The sequence below is a fragment of the Heterodontus francisci genome, chromosome 4 (assembly GCF_036365525.1).
Source record: "Heterodontus francisci isolate sHetFra1 chromosome 4, sHetFra1.hap1, whole genome shotgun sequence".
NCBI lineage: Eukaryota > Metazoa > Chordata > Chondrichthyes > Heterodontiformes > Heterodontidae > Heterodontus > Heterodontus francisci.
Window position 1 is genome coordinate 40,835,672 of NC_090374.1, and position 20,197 is coordinate 40,855,868.

Here is a 20,197-nt window from a genome sequence, read left to right on the forward strand (position 1 = left end):
AACCCTGGCCTTAACACAGCCTTTCGGACTCACACTCTCGGCTGCAGAGAACCGTATCTATCCCCCTATCTATACTGTCCCCTAATACAATTACATTCCTTTCAATATAAAAACAGAAAATGCTGGAAGTACTCAGCATTTCAGGCAGCGTCTGTGGAGAGAGAAGCAGCATTACTATTTCAGATCTGTGACCTTTCATCCGAACTTCTGATATTCTGATGAAAGGTCACAGACCTGAAACGTTATCTCTGCTTCTCTCTCCACAGATGCTGCCTGACCTGCTGAGTATTTCCAGTACTTTCTGTTTTTATTTCAGATTTCCAGCATCTGCAGTATTTTGCTTTTATTATTCCTTTTAACTCCACCCACTTGAATGGTCCCCTGTACCACAGTGCTGTGGTCAGTTTGTTCAACCTCCCTACAACCCCTGCACTCATTGACACAAACTGCACGAACATCAACCGTTGGATAATTGCAAGGGCTTAGGTTCCTCCAGTGTTACCCTCTGGACCCCCATACCTGCCTCTCGCAGTCACACCCTCTTGACCCTGACCACAGACCAAATCAGAAGTATCCAGCCTAAGGGGTGTGACTGCCTCCTGGAACAAAGTGTCCAGGTAACTTTCCCCCTCCCTGATGCATCGCGGTGTTCAAAAAGCAGACTTCAGCTCATCAACTCTGAGCCAAAGTTCCTCAAGTTGCAAACGCTTACTGCAGATATGGTTGCTGTGGATCACAGCTTCCACATGCTACAGCTGCAACATATCACCTGCCCTGATATCTTTACTGTGTTTTATTTAATAAATTAGGTTTAGAAATATCACTCAGCAGTTATCTGTAGTTATATCAACTAGTTTAACTAGTTAAGCTATAAATTTAATGGAATACTTCTATCTCCCCAGTCCCAGTTTAAACTACTACCCCCGTTTAGAGAAACAAAAATCTTAAAACTTACCTGCCTGCTCACCTCATTAATACTTCTGGGCTTCAGCTCTCACGTCTCACTGCTGGTTTCCTGCTCCCTTTCTTAGACCACTCCTTTTTTGTAAAAGGTCAGAACAGAACATCCTCCCTCATTGCACCGAATTCCCATGTGCTCTCTCTGTCTCAAGCTGCACTCAGTCAAGAGCTGCTACCTTCATGCGCTTAGCAAGATCACCTGTATTTATACGAGCTGAAATTCTACAGAGTTGAGTTATGCAGCTGTACAGGATCTTGGAGAGACACCATCTGGAGTATTGTGTACAGTTTTGGTCTCCATATTCGAAAAAGGATATAATTGCATTAGAAAGTTCACTGGACTCATCCTGGGGATGAAGAAAGGTTTAACAGGTTGGGCCTACACCCATAGAACCATAGAAAAGTTTGGCACAGAAGGAGGCCATTCAGCCCATCATGTCTACACCAGCTGAAAAAACTAGCCACCCAATCTAATCCCACCTTCCAGCATCTGGTCCATAGCCTTGCAGGTTACAGCACTTCAGGTGCATGTCCAGGCACCTTTTAAATGAATTGAGGGTTTCTGCCTCCACCACCAATCCAGGCAGTGAATTCCAGGCACCCACCACCCTCTGGGTGAAAAAGTTTTTCCACATGTCCCCTCTAATCCTTCTACCAATCACATTAAATCTGTGCCCCCTGGTAATTGACCTCTCGGCAATGGGAAACAGGTCCTTCCTGTCTACTCTATCTAGGCTCCTCATAATTCTGTACATTTCAATTAATTCACCCCCTCAGCCTCCTCTGTTCTAAGGAAAACAACCCTAACCGATCCAATCTTTCCATATAGCTGCAATTTTCAAGCCCTGGCAACATTCTTGTAAATCTCCTCTGTACTCTCTCCAGAGCAATTATGTCCTTCCTGTAATGTGGTGACCAGAACAGTACACAATACTCCAACTGTGGCCTAACCAGCATTTTAAACAGTTCCAACATTACATCCCTGCTTTTGTATTCTATACCTCGGTCAATAAAGAAAAGCATTCCATATACCTTTTTCACCACTTTATCTACTTGTCCTGCCACCGTCAGAGACCTGTGGACATGCACTTCAAGGTCTCTCACTTTTTCTACACCTCTCAAAATCCTTCCATTTATTGTGTATTCCCTCACTTTGTTTGCCCTCCCCAAATACATGACCTCACATTTCTGTGGATTGAATTCCATTTGCCACTTTTCTGCCTACTCAAACAAACCATTGATATAATTCTGGAGTCTACAGCTATCCTCTTCACTATCAACTGCATGGCCAATTCTTTTGCGTCATCTGCAAATTTCCCAATCATGCCTCCCACATTTAAGTCCAAATCATTTAATATATACCACAAATAGCAAGGGACCCAACACCGAGCCCTGTGGAATGCCACTGGAAACCACTTTCCATTTGCAAAAACATCCATCGACCACCCCCCTTTGTTTCCTGTCATTGAGCCAATTTTGGATCCAACTTGCTACATTCCCCTGTATCCAATGGACTTTTATTTTTCTGACCAGTCTGCCATGTGGGACCTTGTCAAATGCCTTACTAAAATCCATGTAGACCACATCCACTGCACTACCCTCATCAATCCTCCTTGTTACCTCCTCAAAAAATTAAACTAAGTTAGTAAAACACGACCTTCCCTTAACAAATCCATGCTGACTATCCCTGATTAATCTGTGCTTTTCTAAGTGACAGTTTATCCTATCTCTCAGAATTGATTCTAATAATTTGCCCACCAAATTAGGTCAGACTGACCGGCCTATAATTATGGCCTATCCCTTGCACCCGTTTTAAACAATGGTACAACGTTCGCAGACCTCCAATCCTCTGTATCTAGTGCGGATTTGAAGATGATTCTCAGAACATCCACTATTTCCTCCCTGGCTTCCTTTAACAACCTGGGATACAATCCACCTGGCCCGAGTGATTTATCCACTTTCAAGGACATGAGACCTAGTGCTAGTGCTACCTCTTTCATTATGCTTATCGTATCTAATATTTCACACTCCTCTTTTACTACAATGTCTGAATCATCCCTCTCTTTTGTGAAGGCAGAGACAAAAAACGCATTAAGAATCATGTCCACATCTTCTGCATCCACACATAAGTTCCCTTGTGCATCTCTGATAGGCCCTACCCTTTTCTTAGTTAGCCTCTTGCTCTTAATGTACTGATGAAACATCTTTGGGTTTTCCTTGCTTTTACCTGCCAATAATTTTTCACGTCCTCTCTTTGCTTTCCTAATTTCCTTTTTTACTTCACCCCTGCATTTTCTATACTCCTCTAGGCTTTCTAAAGTATTAAGTTTTTTGTGACCATCATTAGCTTTCTTTTTCTGCTTTATCTTACCCTTTATGCTTCAAAATAACGAGGGGTTCTAGATTTAGCCATACCACCCTCTATCTTTCTGGGGACATGTCTACACTGTGCCTGCGGAATCTCACTTTTGAACGCCTCCCACTGGTTTGCCACTGATTTTCCTTCAAGTACCTGTATCCAGGCCACTTTCACCAGATCACCTCTCAGCTTCATAAAATTTGCCTTCCCTCAATTTAGAACTTTTGCTCCTGTTTTATCTTTGTTCTTTTCCATGATTATGCTAAAACTAACCATTATGGTCACTATCTCCAAAATGGTCACCCACTGCGACTTCATCCACTTACCCAGCTTCATTTCCGAAGTCTAAATCTAGAATTGCGCCTCCTCTCATTGGGCTTTTTACGTGCTGGTTCTCTTGAATGCAGTTCAAGAATTTTGTGCCCTCTCTGCCCTTCACACTGTTTGTATCCCAGGTGATATTAGGGTAGTTGAAATTCCCAACTATTTTTGTCCTATTGTTTTTGCACTCAGAAATTTGCCGACATATTTGTTCTTCTATCACCCTCTCACTATTTGGGGGTCTATAGTAGTGTGGCTGCCCCTTTTTTATTTGAGCTGAACCCATATGGCTTCATTTGATGATTCATTTAGCATATCATCCCTCCTCACAGCTGTTATCGATTCCTTAACCAATAATGTTACACCCCCACCTTTTTTACACCCTCTGTATCCTGCCTGAAAACTCTATATCCAGGGATGCTAAGCAGCCATTTTTGCCCCGTTTTCAGCCAAGTTTCCGTTACAGCAATGATATCGTGTTGCCACGTGTCTATCTGTGCCCTCAGCTCATAGGCTTTATTTGCTATACTCCTTGTATTTAAATAAATACATTTTAACACTGCCAAATTCCTGTGCTGCACACTTTTCAACCTGATTTGGAACTATACCGCCATTCCTTCACTTTCGCTGGGTCAAAATCCTGGAACTCCCTTCCTAACAGCACTGTTGGTGTACCTACCCCACATGGACTGCAGCGGTTCAAAAAGGCAGCTCACCATCACTTGCTCAAGGACAGTTATGGATGGGCAACAAACGCTGGCCTAGCCAGCGACACCCATATCCCATGAACGAATAAATTAAAAAATTTTTTTTTTAAATTATACCACCAGTTTAAAATAATTCCTCCAATTATCATGTTTCAACAATGCATAACATGCTCTACTGAAAACGTTTTCAAAAAGCCTGACAATGTGTAAATTTCAGACTTTATTAGAAATATTGGATTATGCAAATTAATGCTCAATTACAAAAAAACTCAGGACCAAGTCAATCACTATACAAACTTATTAGCAGATAACACATCACATTGCACATTTATAAAACACACCTCAATTTGACAGAAATATTGAAGCTAGATTTATGTTTAAAATACAGTTTAAGAATAGTCTTAAACATACAGTAAGTAGCCACAGAATACACGTCACTTAAACAATAGCAATAAGCTGAGTTCAGTTAAACATTAATGACTAGGTTGCTCAAAGAGGCTTCGGTGATTTAGCTGAATCTCAGGCACTTGAATTGGACACTGGATGAATATTCTTGCGGCTGGATGATCTTGAACTGAGTCCTAAAGTAAAGATAAAAATGTACATTAAAAGGTAGCATAAGAATAATGCTACAATAGAAACTATTTGAACTTTGTTTATTTTGATTGATTTTATTCTTTGCATACTTGTGTAACTTGGACTCTGGCTGAGGGTAAGGGCATATCTGCCATACTGCTGCTAGTTGCATTCCAAAACCAACTGATGTACAAAGTTAGGCATGAGGTGGCATCTCAACTGATGCCTTATTATTTCCATAAGTGGTTAATTTCTATTTGATGCGCTCTAGGTGTCAATTTGCTGTCTGATGAAAGTCAATGCCAGTAAAGGCCAAAATCTGAATACAGGTTTCAAAATTTGTGGCACAATGAAGACATCCTTTCTCCTTTGAGTTTCTCATTCAGCAAGAAACAAACAAAAGAGGTTCTCATCTTCCCTCTAATTCTTTTGTCAATTATCTTAAATCTGTGCCCTCTGGTTACCAACCCTCCTGCCAGCAGAAACAGTTTCTTCCTACTTGCCCAGGTCAAACGCTTCATAATTCTGAATACCTATTAAATCTCACCTTAACCTCTGCTGCTCTAAGGAGAACAATTCCAGCTCCTTGAAGTCCCTCATCCCTGCAAGTCTAGTAAATCTCCACTACAGCCTAAGGCCTTAACATCCTTCCTAAAGTGCGGTGCCAAGAATTAGACACAATACTCCAACTGAGGTCTAACCAGTGATTTATGAAGGGTTGGCATAACTTCCCTGCTTTTGTACTCTATGGTTCTGTATATAAAGCCAAAGATTTCAAATGCTCAATAGCCAAATTAACTTGTCCTGCTGCCTTCAAAGATTTGTGCATGTGAATCTCCAGATCTCACTGTTCCTGCAATCCTGTTTAAAACTGTACAGCATTTACTTTATATTGTCTCTCCTTATTCTTGCTTCCAAAATGCAATACTTCGACCATGTGAGTGAATTCATTAAAAGAAAATCAACAAGATTAGCCGGACATGGTGTACCCTTTTACAAATCCATGCTGACTCTTTTTAATCAGCTCATATACGTTAAGTGCTCAATCACTCTGTCCCTGATGATAGATATGAGTAACCTTGCCACAACTTTTTTTTTCATTCATTTCATGGGATGTTGCCATCACTGCCAAGGCCAGCATTTGTTGCTCATCCCTAAAGAAAGTCCTGGTGAGCTGCCTTCTTGAACCACTGCAGTCCATCTGGTGTGGGTACACCCACAGTGTTGTTAGAGAGGGAGTTCCAGGATTTTGATCCAGTGACTGCAAAGGAATGGCGATATATTTCCAAGTCAGGATGGTGTGTGGCTTGGAGGGGAACTTGCAGATTGCTGTGCTCCCACATGTCTGCTGCCTTTGTCCTACTAGGTGGAACAGGTTGTGGGTTTTTGGGACAGCTCTCCCAATTTTGGCACAAGCCATCAGATCTTAGTAAGAAGGACACTGCAGGGTCGACATGGCTGCTGTCGGTTCCAGTGCCTAGGTCAATGTCATGTGTTCTGTCCAGTTGCATTCCTTTTCAACTTATGTGTAGCAGTTTTGTACAACTCAATGGCTTGCTAGGCCATTTCAGAGGGCAGTTAAGAGTCAACCACATTGCTGTGGGTCTGCAGTCACATGTAGGCCAGACCAGTTAAGGACAGCAGATCTCCTTCCCTAAAGGACATTAGTGAACGATATGGGTTTTTCCAACAATCGATAGTAGTTTCAAGGTCAACATTCCTGACTAGCTTTCAATTCCAGACTTTCATTAATTAATTGAATTTATTAATTAATCGAATTAAATTCCACCAGCTGTCGTCGTGGGATTTGAACCCGTGTCCCCAGAGTATTAGCATCAGTCTCTGGATTATGAGTCCAGTGACATTACCACTACACCACAGTCTCCCCATCAAGCCTCCTGAGCTGTTGGAGCCGCACTCACCCAGGCAACAGAGTATTCCATCACACTCCTGACTTGTGTCTTGTCAGGTGGACAGGCTTTGGGGAGTAAACAGTATTTATGTGGCTGCTCCAGTTCAGTTTCTGGTCAATGGTGGCCCCCAGGATGTTGCTAGTGGGGGATTCAGCAATGGTAATGCCATTGAATGTCAAGCGAAGATGGTTAAATTCTCTCTTGATGGAGATAGTCATTGCCTGGCACTTGTGTGGCACAAATGTTACTTGCAACTTGTCAGCCCAAACCTGATTGATGTCCAGGTCTTGCTGCATGTGGACACAGACTGCTTCAGTATCTGAGGATTTGCAAATGGTACTGAACATCGTACAGTCAGTTAACATCCCCACTTCTGACCATATGATGGAGGGAAGGTTACTGACGAAGCAGCTGATGATGATTGGGCCTAGGACACTGCCCTGAGGTACTCCTACAGCGATGTCCTGAGACTGAGAAGATTGGCCTCCAACAACCACAACCATCTTCCTTTGTGCTAGGTATGACTCTTTGTTAAGGTAAACTGACAGATCTGTACTTACTTGGTTTCTTCCTCCCTTCCTTCTTAAATAATGGAGTGACATTTGCTATTTTTGAATTCAAAGGTACAATTCCTAAATCTAGTTAGTGTTGAAAAATTGTGATAAACACACCTGCAATTTCCTCACCCATTTCTTTTAATTCTTTGGAATGAAAACTGTTAGGTTTTGGAAATTTGTCTCCAGTCCCATCTTCTCGATCACCAATTTAAAAAACAACATTAAATCCACTAAAATCTCTCTCCTCATCCTCACCATCCCAACTTACTTTCTGGCCCCCTTGCACCAGTTTTTTTTTTCCTCTTTCTCTAGTGTGAAATTAGATACAAAATAATAATTTAACAAGCCATTATAGTCTCATCTGCAACTGTTTTAAATGGGCTCGTATTCCCTGCAATGCCACCCCATCATATTGTTCCTGTGTGCTGCAGACATGCATCTGTCCCAAGGAAGCACATGTATCAACGTATACCAAGATACCTTTTGTATAATGATAATGCTTGATTGCGATTTATTCCGTAGAAACTGTGTTGTTCTTAGTTTGAATATTTGTTTTGTTTAAAAGGTTTAGTGCCGATTCACTTAGGAAGTGTGGTACTGTAAAAGCAGTAAGGTTGAGGGTGCAAAAAAATATATTAAGAAAACAATTCATTCATTATCAATTGTCAAAGAACAAGTAGATTTGTATGGAATGTTACTACAGGTGATGTTCCTCTTGTGTTTGCGTGTGTATAGAAAGTCATTTAAATCCACTGACTTGACATGCTCCCACTTGTTGTCGGCCTGCTTCGCTGCGAATAGGACTCCACGAATGACATTTGTCGCTGGTAATCCAACAGCTGATTAGAGCGCCTCAGCTCCATTGTCGGTTTCACTGCTTCCAGTCTCTTCAGAAAAGCCTGTAGTTTTCAGTAAGGCAACTAAATTTAATATGAATGCTTTTTGTTTCACAGAACATGCAACATATTGTACCTTTACGATACAGAATAGAATTACGAGAAAGACACAAAATCACAGCAGTTGATTAAAATGTCAACATTGCTGCTGTGATTTTCTAATCCACCTATATCAGATCTTCGAGAATTGAAAGTGACATTTTTGATAGAACTGACATCAGCTGAGCTGTATTTAAATTTTAATGAACAAAAAGCCCAAAAGTTGAAACGTTTGACAACAGATTGAACAGTTCTTGATGTACATTAGAATGTGAACTAGAAGGTCTAGCTCTTGAATTACCACACAGTAATCAGTTAACACCAATAGAAGTCCCAAGACAAATATATGTAGGTCAGACCAGGTAAGGACAGCAGATTTCCTTCCCTAGAGGACATTAGTGAACCAGATGGCTTTTTACAACAATCGACAATGGTTTTATGGTCACCATTAGAACAAAGAACAGTACAGCACAGGAACAGGCCATTCGGCCCTCCAAGCCTGCGCCGATCTTGATGCCTGCCTAAACTAACACCTTCTGCACTTCCGGGGCCCATATCCCTCTATTCCCTTCCTATTCATATATTTGTCAAGATGTCTCTTAAACGTCTAGATTTTAATTTCAGATTTATTAATTGAATTCAAATTTCACCATATACCATATCTCCAGAGCATTAGCCTGTGCTCTGGATTACTAGTTCAGTGACATTACCACTATGCCACCAACCTTCCCTAACTTTGGTTAGCTCAAGAAGGCTAGGGACCCTGAGGACCAAAGAGACCACCAACACCTTGCCTGTCGCGTTCATTAAGAAGACTGTGACCACTGTAGAATCTAGGATCAGTAAACCGTTCAACCCATTACAAGTCATAGAAACAGGAGTCTGCCCATCCATTCAATATGATCATGGCTGATCATCCACTTCAATGTCTTTTCCCCCACACTATCCCCATATTCCCTTATGTCATTTGTATTTAGAAATCTGTCAATCTCTGCTTTAAACATACTCAATGATTGAGCTTCCACAGCCCTCCGGGGTAGAGAATTCCAAAGATTCACTACCCTCTGGGCGGCACAGTGGCGCAGTGGTTAGCACCGCAGCCTCACAGCTCCAGGGACCCAGGTTCAATTCTGGGTACTGCCTGTGCGGAGTTTGCAAGTTTTCCCTGTGACCGCGTGGGTTTTCGCCGGGTGCTCCGGTTTCCTCCCACCGCCAAAGACTTGCGGGTGATAGGTAAATTGGCCATTGTAAATTGCACCTAGTGTAGGCAGGTGGTAGGGAATATGGGATTACTGTAGGGTTAGTATAAATGGGTGGTTCTTGGTCGGCACAGACTCGGTGGGCCGAAGTGCCTGTTTCAGTGCTGTATCTCTAAATAAAAATAAAGAAATTGTCTGGTGAATCTTCGTTGCACTCCCTCTCATTGGCAATAATATCCTTCCTAAGGTAAGGGGACCAAAACTACACACAGTACTCCAGGTGCAGTCTAACCAAGGTTCTATACAATTGAAGCAAGACTTCACTACTCCTGTACTCAAATCCTCTTGCGATAAAAGCTAATATATCATTAGCCTTCCTAAATGCTTGCTGCACCTGCATGTTAGCTTTCAGTGATTTATTGACAAGGACACCCAGGTCTCTTTGTACATCTACACTTTCTAATCTCTTACCAGTTAAGAAATACTCTGCACATCTATTCCTCCTACCAAAGTGGATAACCTCACATTTTTCCACATTATGCTCCATCTGGCACGTTCTTGCCCACTCACCATGTCTGTTCAAATCCCCTTGAAGCCGCTTTGCATATTCCTCACAACACACATTCCCACCCTAGTTTTGTGTCATCCACAAACTTGGAATTACTACATTTGGTCCCCACATCCAAATCATTGATATATATTGTGAACAGCTGGGGGCCAAGCACTGATCCCTGTGGTAACCCACTAGTCACAGCCTGCCAATGCGAGAATGACCCATTTAGTCATACTCTCTGCTTTCTGCCTGTTAACTAATCCTTAAACCATTCCAGTATATTACCTCCTATCCCATGTGCTTTAATTTTGCTAACCAATCTCCTGTGGGGGCCGTTGATCAAAAACCTTCTGAAAATCCAAGTATCTCACATCCACCGACTCCCCTTTATCAATTCTGTTAGTAAGATCCTCAAAAAACTCCAACAGATTTGTCAAACACGATTTCCCATTCATAAATCCATGTTGACTATGCCCAATCAGATTATTATCTAAGTGTCTATTTGTCACATCTTTTAGAATAGATTCTAGCTATGATGTAAGGTTAACAGGTCTGCAATTCTCTGTTTTCTCTCTCCCTCCCTTCTTAAATAGTACGACCTTCCAATCTGCAGGAACTGCTCCAGGATCTATAGAATTTTGAAAGATGATCACCAATGCATCCAATTTCTCCAAAACTCTCTCTTTCAACACTCTTGGATGTAGAATATCAGGTCCTGGGGACTTATCAACCTTCAGCCTCATTAATTTCTCCAATGCAAACTTCTTACTAATTTCCTTCAATTCCTCATTCCCCCTAATCCCTTGGATCTCTAATTCTGGGAGATTTCTTGTATCTTCCTCCGTGAAGACAGACACAATCTCTGCCATTTCTCTATTCCCCATTATAAATTCTCCTGACTCTGCCTGTAATGGACCCACATTTGTCTTAGCCAAAAGATTCTTTTTTATGTACCTGTAGAATTTTTTACAGTCATATGTATTTTCTGTTTATTTAGCTTACGCATCTATCATCATTTTTAAACTGCTGCTTCTTAATAAACTACTTTAAAACCACCTTGACTTCGACCCCCTTTTTGGGTAATCTGAGATTCCCGGGCCAAATCTTACATGTCTCGAATTTAAAATGATTGCCCTTGTTTTAAAATCCCTCCATGGCCTTGCCCCTTCCTACCTCCAGAACTTCCTCCAGTTCTACAACCCTGCGAGATATCTGTGCTTCCTGATTTTCATTACTCCATCATTGGTGATTGTGCCTTCAGCTGCCTAGACCCCAAATTTTGGAATTTCTTCTCTAAATCTCTCTGCCTTTCTCTTCCTCCTTTAAGATATTCCTTAAACTCTACCTCTTTGACTAAGTTTTTGGTCATCTGTCCTAATGTTTCATGTTCGGTGTCAAATGTTGTTTATAATGCCCCTGTAAAGTGCCTTGGGACATTTTACTACATTAAAGATGCTTTATAATTGGAAGTTGTTGTGGTTTCAGTACAGTAAAACCACTCAGTATAAATCATAACTTGACATTATGCAGGTCACTGGCCAGACCACATCCAGAGTACTCTACTGAACATGGTGAGTGGAAAAGGTCCAGAGGAGACAAGCAAGAATGATTCCTAGTTTAAAGAACCTCAGCTGCTCAGGACTTTGATCTATTTACTTTAGAACAGCACAGACTTAGCAGTCTATAATATAATTAAAGGACTGGATAGTGCCCCAATCGATAGATTACTCCTGTTTTACAGACTAGGGAGAACCGGGGGGGGGGCACGAGTTGAATAGGAACAGATTGGATGTGCGGCGGTTTTTCCTTTCCCAGAGGATTGAGAGTCTCTGGAATGCATTGTCAGCTGGAGTGGTGGGTGCCAACTCTTTTTGCCTTCAAACAGGAGCTGGACTGGTTCCTCACTGGGACAGACGTCACATCATATAGAAGATGTGCGTCTTTACAGATAACACTCAGTCCATGTAATCTCCTGGTTTGGTTTCCAGAGTATTTTTTTCCCTTATTGGCACTGGACTTTTTTTCTCTTTCTTTTCCCCTCTCCCATGCAGTGTGGGTGGGAAGCAGCCCTTAGCTATGATGATCTGGCCATCAGAGCGTGGGACAGGTTTGATGGACCAGATGGACTCTTCGTGCCCATCAGTTTCATACATTGATAAGTCACAATGCTACAGTCAGTCAACTGTGGATTTGGGTATTGCTTGTGACCCTTTATGGCAATTAAATAATTTGTAGAAGAGATAACTATATGCACCCATTGGCCAGTTTCCACGACCTTGCTTATTTATCTGGTCTCATTTGAAATAATTACCCAAGAATTTTAGCAAGAATTGTAATATTTGTTACAATGGGTCACAGAAATTTTTAAAAATCATGTAATCACAAAGGCTATGCTATAGATATGATATAGTTAAATTAAAATGATTCAAATGTTAAGCAGTAGAAGCTTGCTGCAAGTGTTATAGCAGACTGGAACACAACCAGTAACTACCATGGAGAAAGCAGAAGTAAATGACTGTACAGAGGTTTTGTTATATCCAAAATTAACCTGGTATCTGTAGACTGCAATGCCATTAACAACTTCACACTACAGCCAATTTCATCAACTGATAGATAAAAAAAATTAAAATAGAAAAAATGAATTCATTTTCTACGGTCAAGTCAAGCAAATAACAAAGAGGTGTTAAATGCCATACAATACTAAAGCCAAGTGTAACCCGAGAAAAAGGGACAGGGCTCTACCACTTTAAGGTACTTTGAATGAAGTTGCTTTAAGAGTATAAAGTAAAACTAGGAACCATTTAGTTAAACTACTTGTCTTTTCTTTCCTTAAGCAAGATAATTTTATCAGTGCTTTTATTTGTTATCCATTAATAAAAACTTATGCCATCTCTAAAATTGATATAAATAAGTTTGTGCTTCAATGAACTGCTTCTAATTAAATAGATGAGTCCTTAAGTTCTCATACAAGGCCTTCTCTTGAAGTGCATTTTTAATCACTTGGAAGAATTTTGTCTATTACTACCTGAGAATGCATCAATAATTTACAACTATAAACACAACTATCTTAACATTACAAATTTTGGTGCAATCAAAACTCAGCAATCAAATACAAGAATATGTGGTACTTCTCAAATAGATCATTGGATGTGCAATGCAGTTCAACATTTTAAAGTATGACGACAGCTATCTGAGCATGTTCAGATAGCAGCCACTTTGTAACCCAGAACCTTCTGTGGCCTAAATTTGGGTTAGGATCACTGATTCTTTTGTTTCAAAAAATAACTTGGGGCAGAATTGACAGTAACAAAGAAATAGAGCTCTGCTTTTATTTACATGTTACCTTTGGGCAGACTTGTGGGTTTGACCAGCTAAATATTTCAAATTTACCCCAGGGTCATAATGCTCTGCAGAGGAAGTTTATACACATTGAGGCTTCGGCCATTACATAGCAAGGCTGTATCATTCCAAAATACTTTATTATTGTATGTGTTAACATCATGAGCACAATACTAGTTTATCCTGCTTCCAAAAAGTACGCCCTGTGCAGGTCAACCATACATGCATGCAGGTTTAGATAGAAAGTAAGGTTCATTATTTGGGGTAGATTCTCCGCTTTGGAAGCAATTGGTAAACTGGATGCAAATTGCGCTTGAAATTGTGCTGTTTTTCTGAAATGAAGTTATGGTTCAAGTTTTTGCCTCAGCTCATTTGCATAAATATTTATGTAAAATTTCCTGTAAAGCTACGCAATCGGTCAGAGAAATAGAATGCAATCGTTTATTTTTCTTAGCATTAAAAATACTCATGGAGGCATTTAAGCGTGATAACCTGGTGCAGTCTTATTCATGTTGCTGAAATGGGTTTATCAAGAAAAAGCATTTTTAATAAGAATGTCTGGTTGTTCACCTGAGTAACCTGATTTTAAATGACTGAGAATGACAAAATATTTAGTGAACCATTTACTAGTTTCACTGGTGCACACAGAATCGCAGAATTGTTACAGCGCAGAAGGCCATTTAGCCCATCGTGTCGAACACCAGTCAGTTTCTCGGTAAATTAAATATTTCTTAATACGTAAAAACTTTATAAATGTTTCTACTACTGCCTATGTGCTGACAAAAATTTGAAGAGGCTCCTAGAAAGGCCACAATTGTTGGAAACTCGCCATGCTCATTCTTGCAATCTGATGGCGTGGCCTGTTTTATGGGCGAAATGATTTTTAGATTAGACCAGCGTAAAAGATGACGGAAACTTGAATTTATGCTTGACGTAACTTACGTTTAAAATTCCACGATCTTTTGCACAGTTTTGGTCGATCTCACCCACTTTGCACTGATATTACTAACGCAACGTAGCTGAAACTGTATCCCTCCCTTGTATTTTATTACACAAAACAAATTCAGCTCATGTAGTTTTGCTGGACAAACATTGATATCTGCTTTGATTCCTAAGCAAACCAATACAAGAGTTAAATGGAAAGGACTGTGACAGAGAAAAATGAAATGGCATCTGAAGAACTGAAATAAGAAGAAAGCAGAGTTCTAAGGTCAATATTTTGTTCTTTCACAATCCTCAAATTTCCAAACAAATAACTTTTATCTGGCATCTCAAACCACAAACATTCAAGAAATTAATTTTAGAACTACAAATAAATTGTACTTAATCCTAAACATCTCTCAAGCCACTTTTTAAATTCTGAAGTACAGCACACCAAGAGTTAAAATCACTTTGGATGTGAAGACACATGTCACAAGCGTTCGTGTCTGCTGCCAGATTTTTTGGCGTCAAATGGAAATAACTAGCTAAGCACAAGCCAGAGGAAGCGCGGTTGCCTGAAATAGGCTGTGCAGGGAGTTAGTGCATTCCAGAATGTGAAATCTTAGAACATATTGAAAATGTGACTGATTCTTCTGTAAACTAGAGGCTTGTGCATGCATCCCAGCTTATAGAACAACTAATTACCTTTGAATCACCAACTGAGTGACTGGAGAACAGTGAACTTTGTGTGTTATGACACCAAAATCTTCCACAATTTAAAACCCTAGAAATTGTTTAGTTATGAGATAGACTTGTGGCACAATCTGTAAATTATTCTTAATTGACAAGGCACATTATAACTCATTTCTGGGAACTTGATACAAATTATGGTAGAGTTAATGTGTACTTTGAGCATTAGTTAGTGACCTTCATGAAGCGACAAAGAAAAGATATCTATTGCTCTTGGATTGAACACAGTTCAAACCACCACTAAGTGAGATGACTGGATAAGGACAATGTGCTTCATTTCAGAAATCACAGATGTGATAGGCTGGCATCTTATCAGGAGAGTGACACCATAAGTCATCCGCAAAGGAACACAGGTTATACATTTTTTATTTTGTTCTCAGAATGTGGGGGATGCTGGCAAAGCTGCATTTATTGCCCATCCCCAGTTACTCTAAAATGAGGGTCATGGGCCTTCTTTGTCAGCTGCTGTCATTATGGTGCTCCCATTATTTGTACTACCTTAGACGACATTAAGGGTCAAACACATAATTTGGACTAGTCACGGTTATGGCCAGACCAGAAAAGACATTACTGACACACTTATGACAGATAATCAGCGCTTTTGTGGTCATATTTTTGGTGCGTGCCCACAAATTACCATATTGATTGGATTCAGTTTCACAAATTTCCAGTGCAGTACCATAACCAGGATACTACCACATCCCATTACAACTTCACTTTTGGCACTCTGTAACTACCAAAAAATGGGTCTCCTGTCTGTAGGGCTCTTTCCACTGTTACAAGATTTTAAATAAGGGATGTTGGCATAAGCTAACAGGTTACATTAAGCACATAAAGTAGTGCTACATCTACAGAAATGTATGTGGATATCAATAATAAGGTACTTAAGTAATGTGCTAGTGACATCTTTAGAGTATCAATTGGAAAAAGGAGTGAGGAGATAGATGAATGAGAGATCCATTTTTTATAATCAGTTCAGTAAGCCTGACATCCATTGTAGATAGAAAAGTAGAGGACAGATTGAAGGAGGGGAATAATGAAGCATATACAGAAATCTTGAATAAAAATCAGCATCACTTTATGGGAGAAAAGTTATATTTGACAGATACTGAAATTCTTCAAAGAAATAATTAAACAGTCGGATTTCAGTGAAGCACTTGACACAGGTTGCAAGGCATGAGACAGTAGCTTTTGAAATGGATCAGAAACTGAAAGAATCACAGGAAATAAAGGGCAGTTGTACATGGAGCCACATTTGTATGGGGAGAGATGACTGTCATGGTGCCTCATGTCAGTGCTGGGATTGTGGCTATTTACAGTGTACATAAAAGATTGGGGGATCGAAACAGAGCTAGGAGAGGAGAAATTGTAACAAAAGGGAACCAATAGATAAAATACAGAAGGATGGGAAAACTTGAAGAATGAGGTGGCAAGTAGTAAATATTGTTTAATATGGATTATATATACAAAACGGTGAGATTCGGAAAAGAGATTGAGCACTGGGAATATTAACTATAGTAGTTATCTACAGGACGCAACAGAGTAAACCCCTGAACCCAGACAGAGATACAATATATCTTCCAGGAAATGAGAAAGTTTGTTTCTTGAAAAGGTACAAAGGCAACTTAATTAACACTACAGAATAGGATCTTGAGCTACAAGAGACTATGAGTACTGGGTATGCTTGTGAAAGAGACACATCCCGGTTAATAGAGTCATTTATGGCACAGAAGGCAGCTCGCCAGCTCAATCCTCATAGCCCTGCAGGTTTATTTCTCTTAGGTGGCCATCCAACTTCCTCTTGAAGTCATTGATCATCTCTGTTTCCACCACCCTTGTGGGTAACGAGTTTCAGGTCATTATCAGCCACTCTGTAAAAAAAGGGCTTCCTCATATTCCCCCTGCATCTTTTGCCCAAAATCTTCAATCTATGTCCCTGAGTCCTTGTACCATTTGTTAATGGGAACAGATTTTTCTGCGTTACAGTTCACCTCCCAATTGACCTCAATCATGCTTTGTTAAAAATGATGAGCTAGTCCGAGTGTTTTTCAGTGTCAAATAAACAGACAAATGACAGGTTTTCTCATAGGTCTAAACAAAAACTATTTTTACATAATTCCCGAAATGGTCGCAACCTCATGCACGCACACATTCACTCACATGCATACACAAATAGATAGACAGAAAAAGGGTAAGTGGTTTAAAGTTCAAAGTGAGCTGGGTGTTCATGGTTTACAGTAAATCTGTTGAATTCATCACATTAGATGCTCTGTTAGGAAACACATGGCTTGCGCCACTGGTGTGACGATGGCTATCGATTGATGTCTGAATGGGACCCTTCTGTTAATACGGTGCTGTTTCACACCCATTCAATTTTGGTTTGTGCTGTGAGTCCATCAGTCTCCAGAATCCTTTGTTAGTTCATTCATGTTGATTAGAGTAATTAATGCAATAGTGCTCTTTTTAATTTGAATTTAATTTAATCAGAACATTCAGCATTATAAATAAAAAATTATAAAACGAGAAAGAAAAATCTCCCAACAAGTCTCCTAGCCGGCGTGTGAATTTCCACCTTTGTAGATTCCTCTTCCACCTTCATTTCGAACGTTAGGACCTTTCCTCTCGGGGCGAGTGGCGACTCTATGACTCTAACCAGTGGAGAGTTTTCCCCAATTCCCACTGACTAGATTTGCTTGGGCTCCTTGATGCCACATTCAGTCAAATGCTGCTTTGATGTCAAGAGCAGTCACTTTCACCTCACCTTGAGTGCAGCTCTGTAATGAAGTCAGCAGCTGAGTGGCCATGGCAGAACCCAAACTGAGCGTCAGTGAGCAGGTTATTGCCGCATAAGAGCGGTGGTCACTCCTACCAATACTGTCCTGGACTAAAGCATCTGCAACAGGTAGACTGGTGAAGATGACGTCAAGTAGGTTTGTCCCCTCTTATTGGCTCCTTCAACACCCGAGGGAGACCCATTCTAGCAGTTATGTCCTTTAGGACTCGGCCAATACTGGTGCTGCCGAGGCATTCTTGGTGATGGACATTGAAGTCCCCCACCCGAAGTATATTCTGTGCCCTTGCTTCTTCCAAGTGCTGTTCAAAATGGAGGAATACTGATTCATCAGCTTGGGGTGGGGGTGGGGGGGTAGTGGTAATCAGCAGGAGGTTTCCTTGCCCATGTTTGACCTAATGTGATGAGACTTCATGGGGCCCGGAGTCAATGTTTGAGGACTCCTAGGGCTACACCCTCCCAACTGTATACCAGTGTGCTGCCACAGGACATGCCCAGGGATGGTGATAGTGGTGTCTCAGACATTGTCTGTAAGGCATGATTCCATGAGTATGACTATGTCAGGGTGTTGCTTGACTAGTCTCTTTGACAGCTCTTCCAATTTTGGCACAAGCCCCCAGATGTTAGCAAGGAGGAATTTTCAGGGTTGACAGGGCTGGTTGTGCCGTTGTCGTTTCCGGTGCCTAGGTCAATACCGGGTGGTCCGTCCAGAGTCATTTCTATTTGACCTATCTCTAGTGGTTCAATACAACTGACTGGCTTGGTAGGGCATTTAAGAGTCAACCACACTGTTGTGGGTCTGGAATCACATGTAGGCCAGACCAGTTAAGGACAGCAGATTTCCTTCCCTAAAGGACATTAGTGAACCAGATGGGTTTTTACAAAAATGGTTTCATGGTCACCATTACTGAGACTAGCTTTTGTTTTTAAATTCCAGGATTTATTAATTGAATTTAAATTCCACCAGCTGCCATGGTGGGATTTGAACGAATGTCCCTAGAGCATTAGCCTGGGCCTCTGGATTGCTAGTCCAGTGACATTACCACTAGGCCATCACCTACCCCAAGATAGAGGATGCAGTGTAAATAAAAATGCAACAGATAATTTCCATTCCAAGAAACTAGAAATCAGAAAATATATTTTTAGAATCAGATAATTTCTTATATTCATTGCCTCCTCTGAATATAATAAATATGATCAGATTTGATTTTGCTCTGCACTCTTCACCTCCTGTTCTTTTCAAGGGAATGTGTTCCTCCCAACAGAGCAAAAAGTATCATTTTCAGAAGCATTTGGTACTCTGCATTGTACTTCAAAATAAGCATAAGAAAGAAGATATACATTCCTAACTAGAATGGGCTCTGCTGCCCTGTACACCATCAAGCTTTCTCTTAATGAACATCAGCTTCACTCTTATTTTAGGTAACAGCCTGGGTTACATTATGACGACATATCACTTTCACATGTCTGCATGGGATGGCCGACACGAATTCTGTTTCACTAATCTTAGAACACAGCCACGAACTGCAATATGAAGAGAACTGCTGTGTACTTAAGAGTCAGCATTAAAAGTTTTAGTCTGGTTAGTTATGTTACTATTGCAAATTGTAATACAACCTTTTTATACAGCACTGATGATTAATATGTTCTCCTGCCCTCCTTTCCTCACCAGCAGTTCTCAGTTTTAAGATGTAGTACTGATTATGCTACAAGCCTGAAGTTCCTCCCCTATGTAGTACCTATGCCCATTCCCAGAATTATGGCTCCAATCTTGCATGAGTCATCATATGTCTTTTCGGCATCACATATTATTATAAGTTTGCAATTTGGCATTCTATATCAATTTTTTTTAAATTCCAGTTGCAGGCTATGATTATTTTTAATAGGTTAACAGAGCCAGCAAACCTACATTTGAGCACAATGGAAAGAGATGTGGTATAGGTAGGCATCTGGAGTGCATATCTACAATTTCAGGGCTGGTTTGGTGTAAAATCATGCCTATAAAGATGCATCAGAAATCAGGGATCCAAAATGCTGTGCGTTTTTAAGGCTTATGCATAAAACTCATTTCCTCTTCAATTCTTTTTTTATATTAATTAGTGTTTAAATTACTCATTTGATCTGGTATTTTCATTTGCACTGTTGCTCCAAGTAAACATTTAGTTTGATACACAGAAGAGCACTAATACTAAAACTAAATTATGATGCTACAATGAACTAAAACATCCATCCCAACACCTCAACCCCTGGGCCACAACACTCCTTTTCCATCAACAGGCCAATGGAATTGAATGTGATCACTCTGAGTAGCTTCGG

General features: G+C 40.5%; 1 protein-coding gene across 5 annotated transcripts in view; it reads right to left on the reverse strand.

Annotated features, from left to right (window-relative positions):
- Positions 1-4,554: 4,554 nt before the first annotated feature.
- Positions 4,555-20,197, reverse strand: part of cfap97 (cilia and flagella associated protein 97) — a 49,735-nt gene continuing 34,092 nt past the window's right edge. For 3 of the 5 annotated variants that reach the window (XM_068029401.1, XM_068029404.1, XM_068029406.1), the window contains exons 3-4: positions 8,151-8,292; positions 4,555-4,928 (exon numbers count right to left, since the gene is read on the reverse strand). In XM_068029401.1, the coding sequence (XP_067885502.1) occupies positions 4,867-4,928; positions 8,151-8,292 (204 nt within the window). In that variant the 3' untranslated portion in view covers positions 4,555-4,866. Of the gene's footprint in view, positions 4,929-8,150; positions 8,293-20,197 lie in introns of those variants that run through there. The other 2 variants (XM_068029402.1, XM_068029403.1) reach the window with 2 other exon arrangements.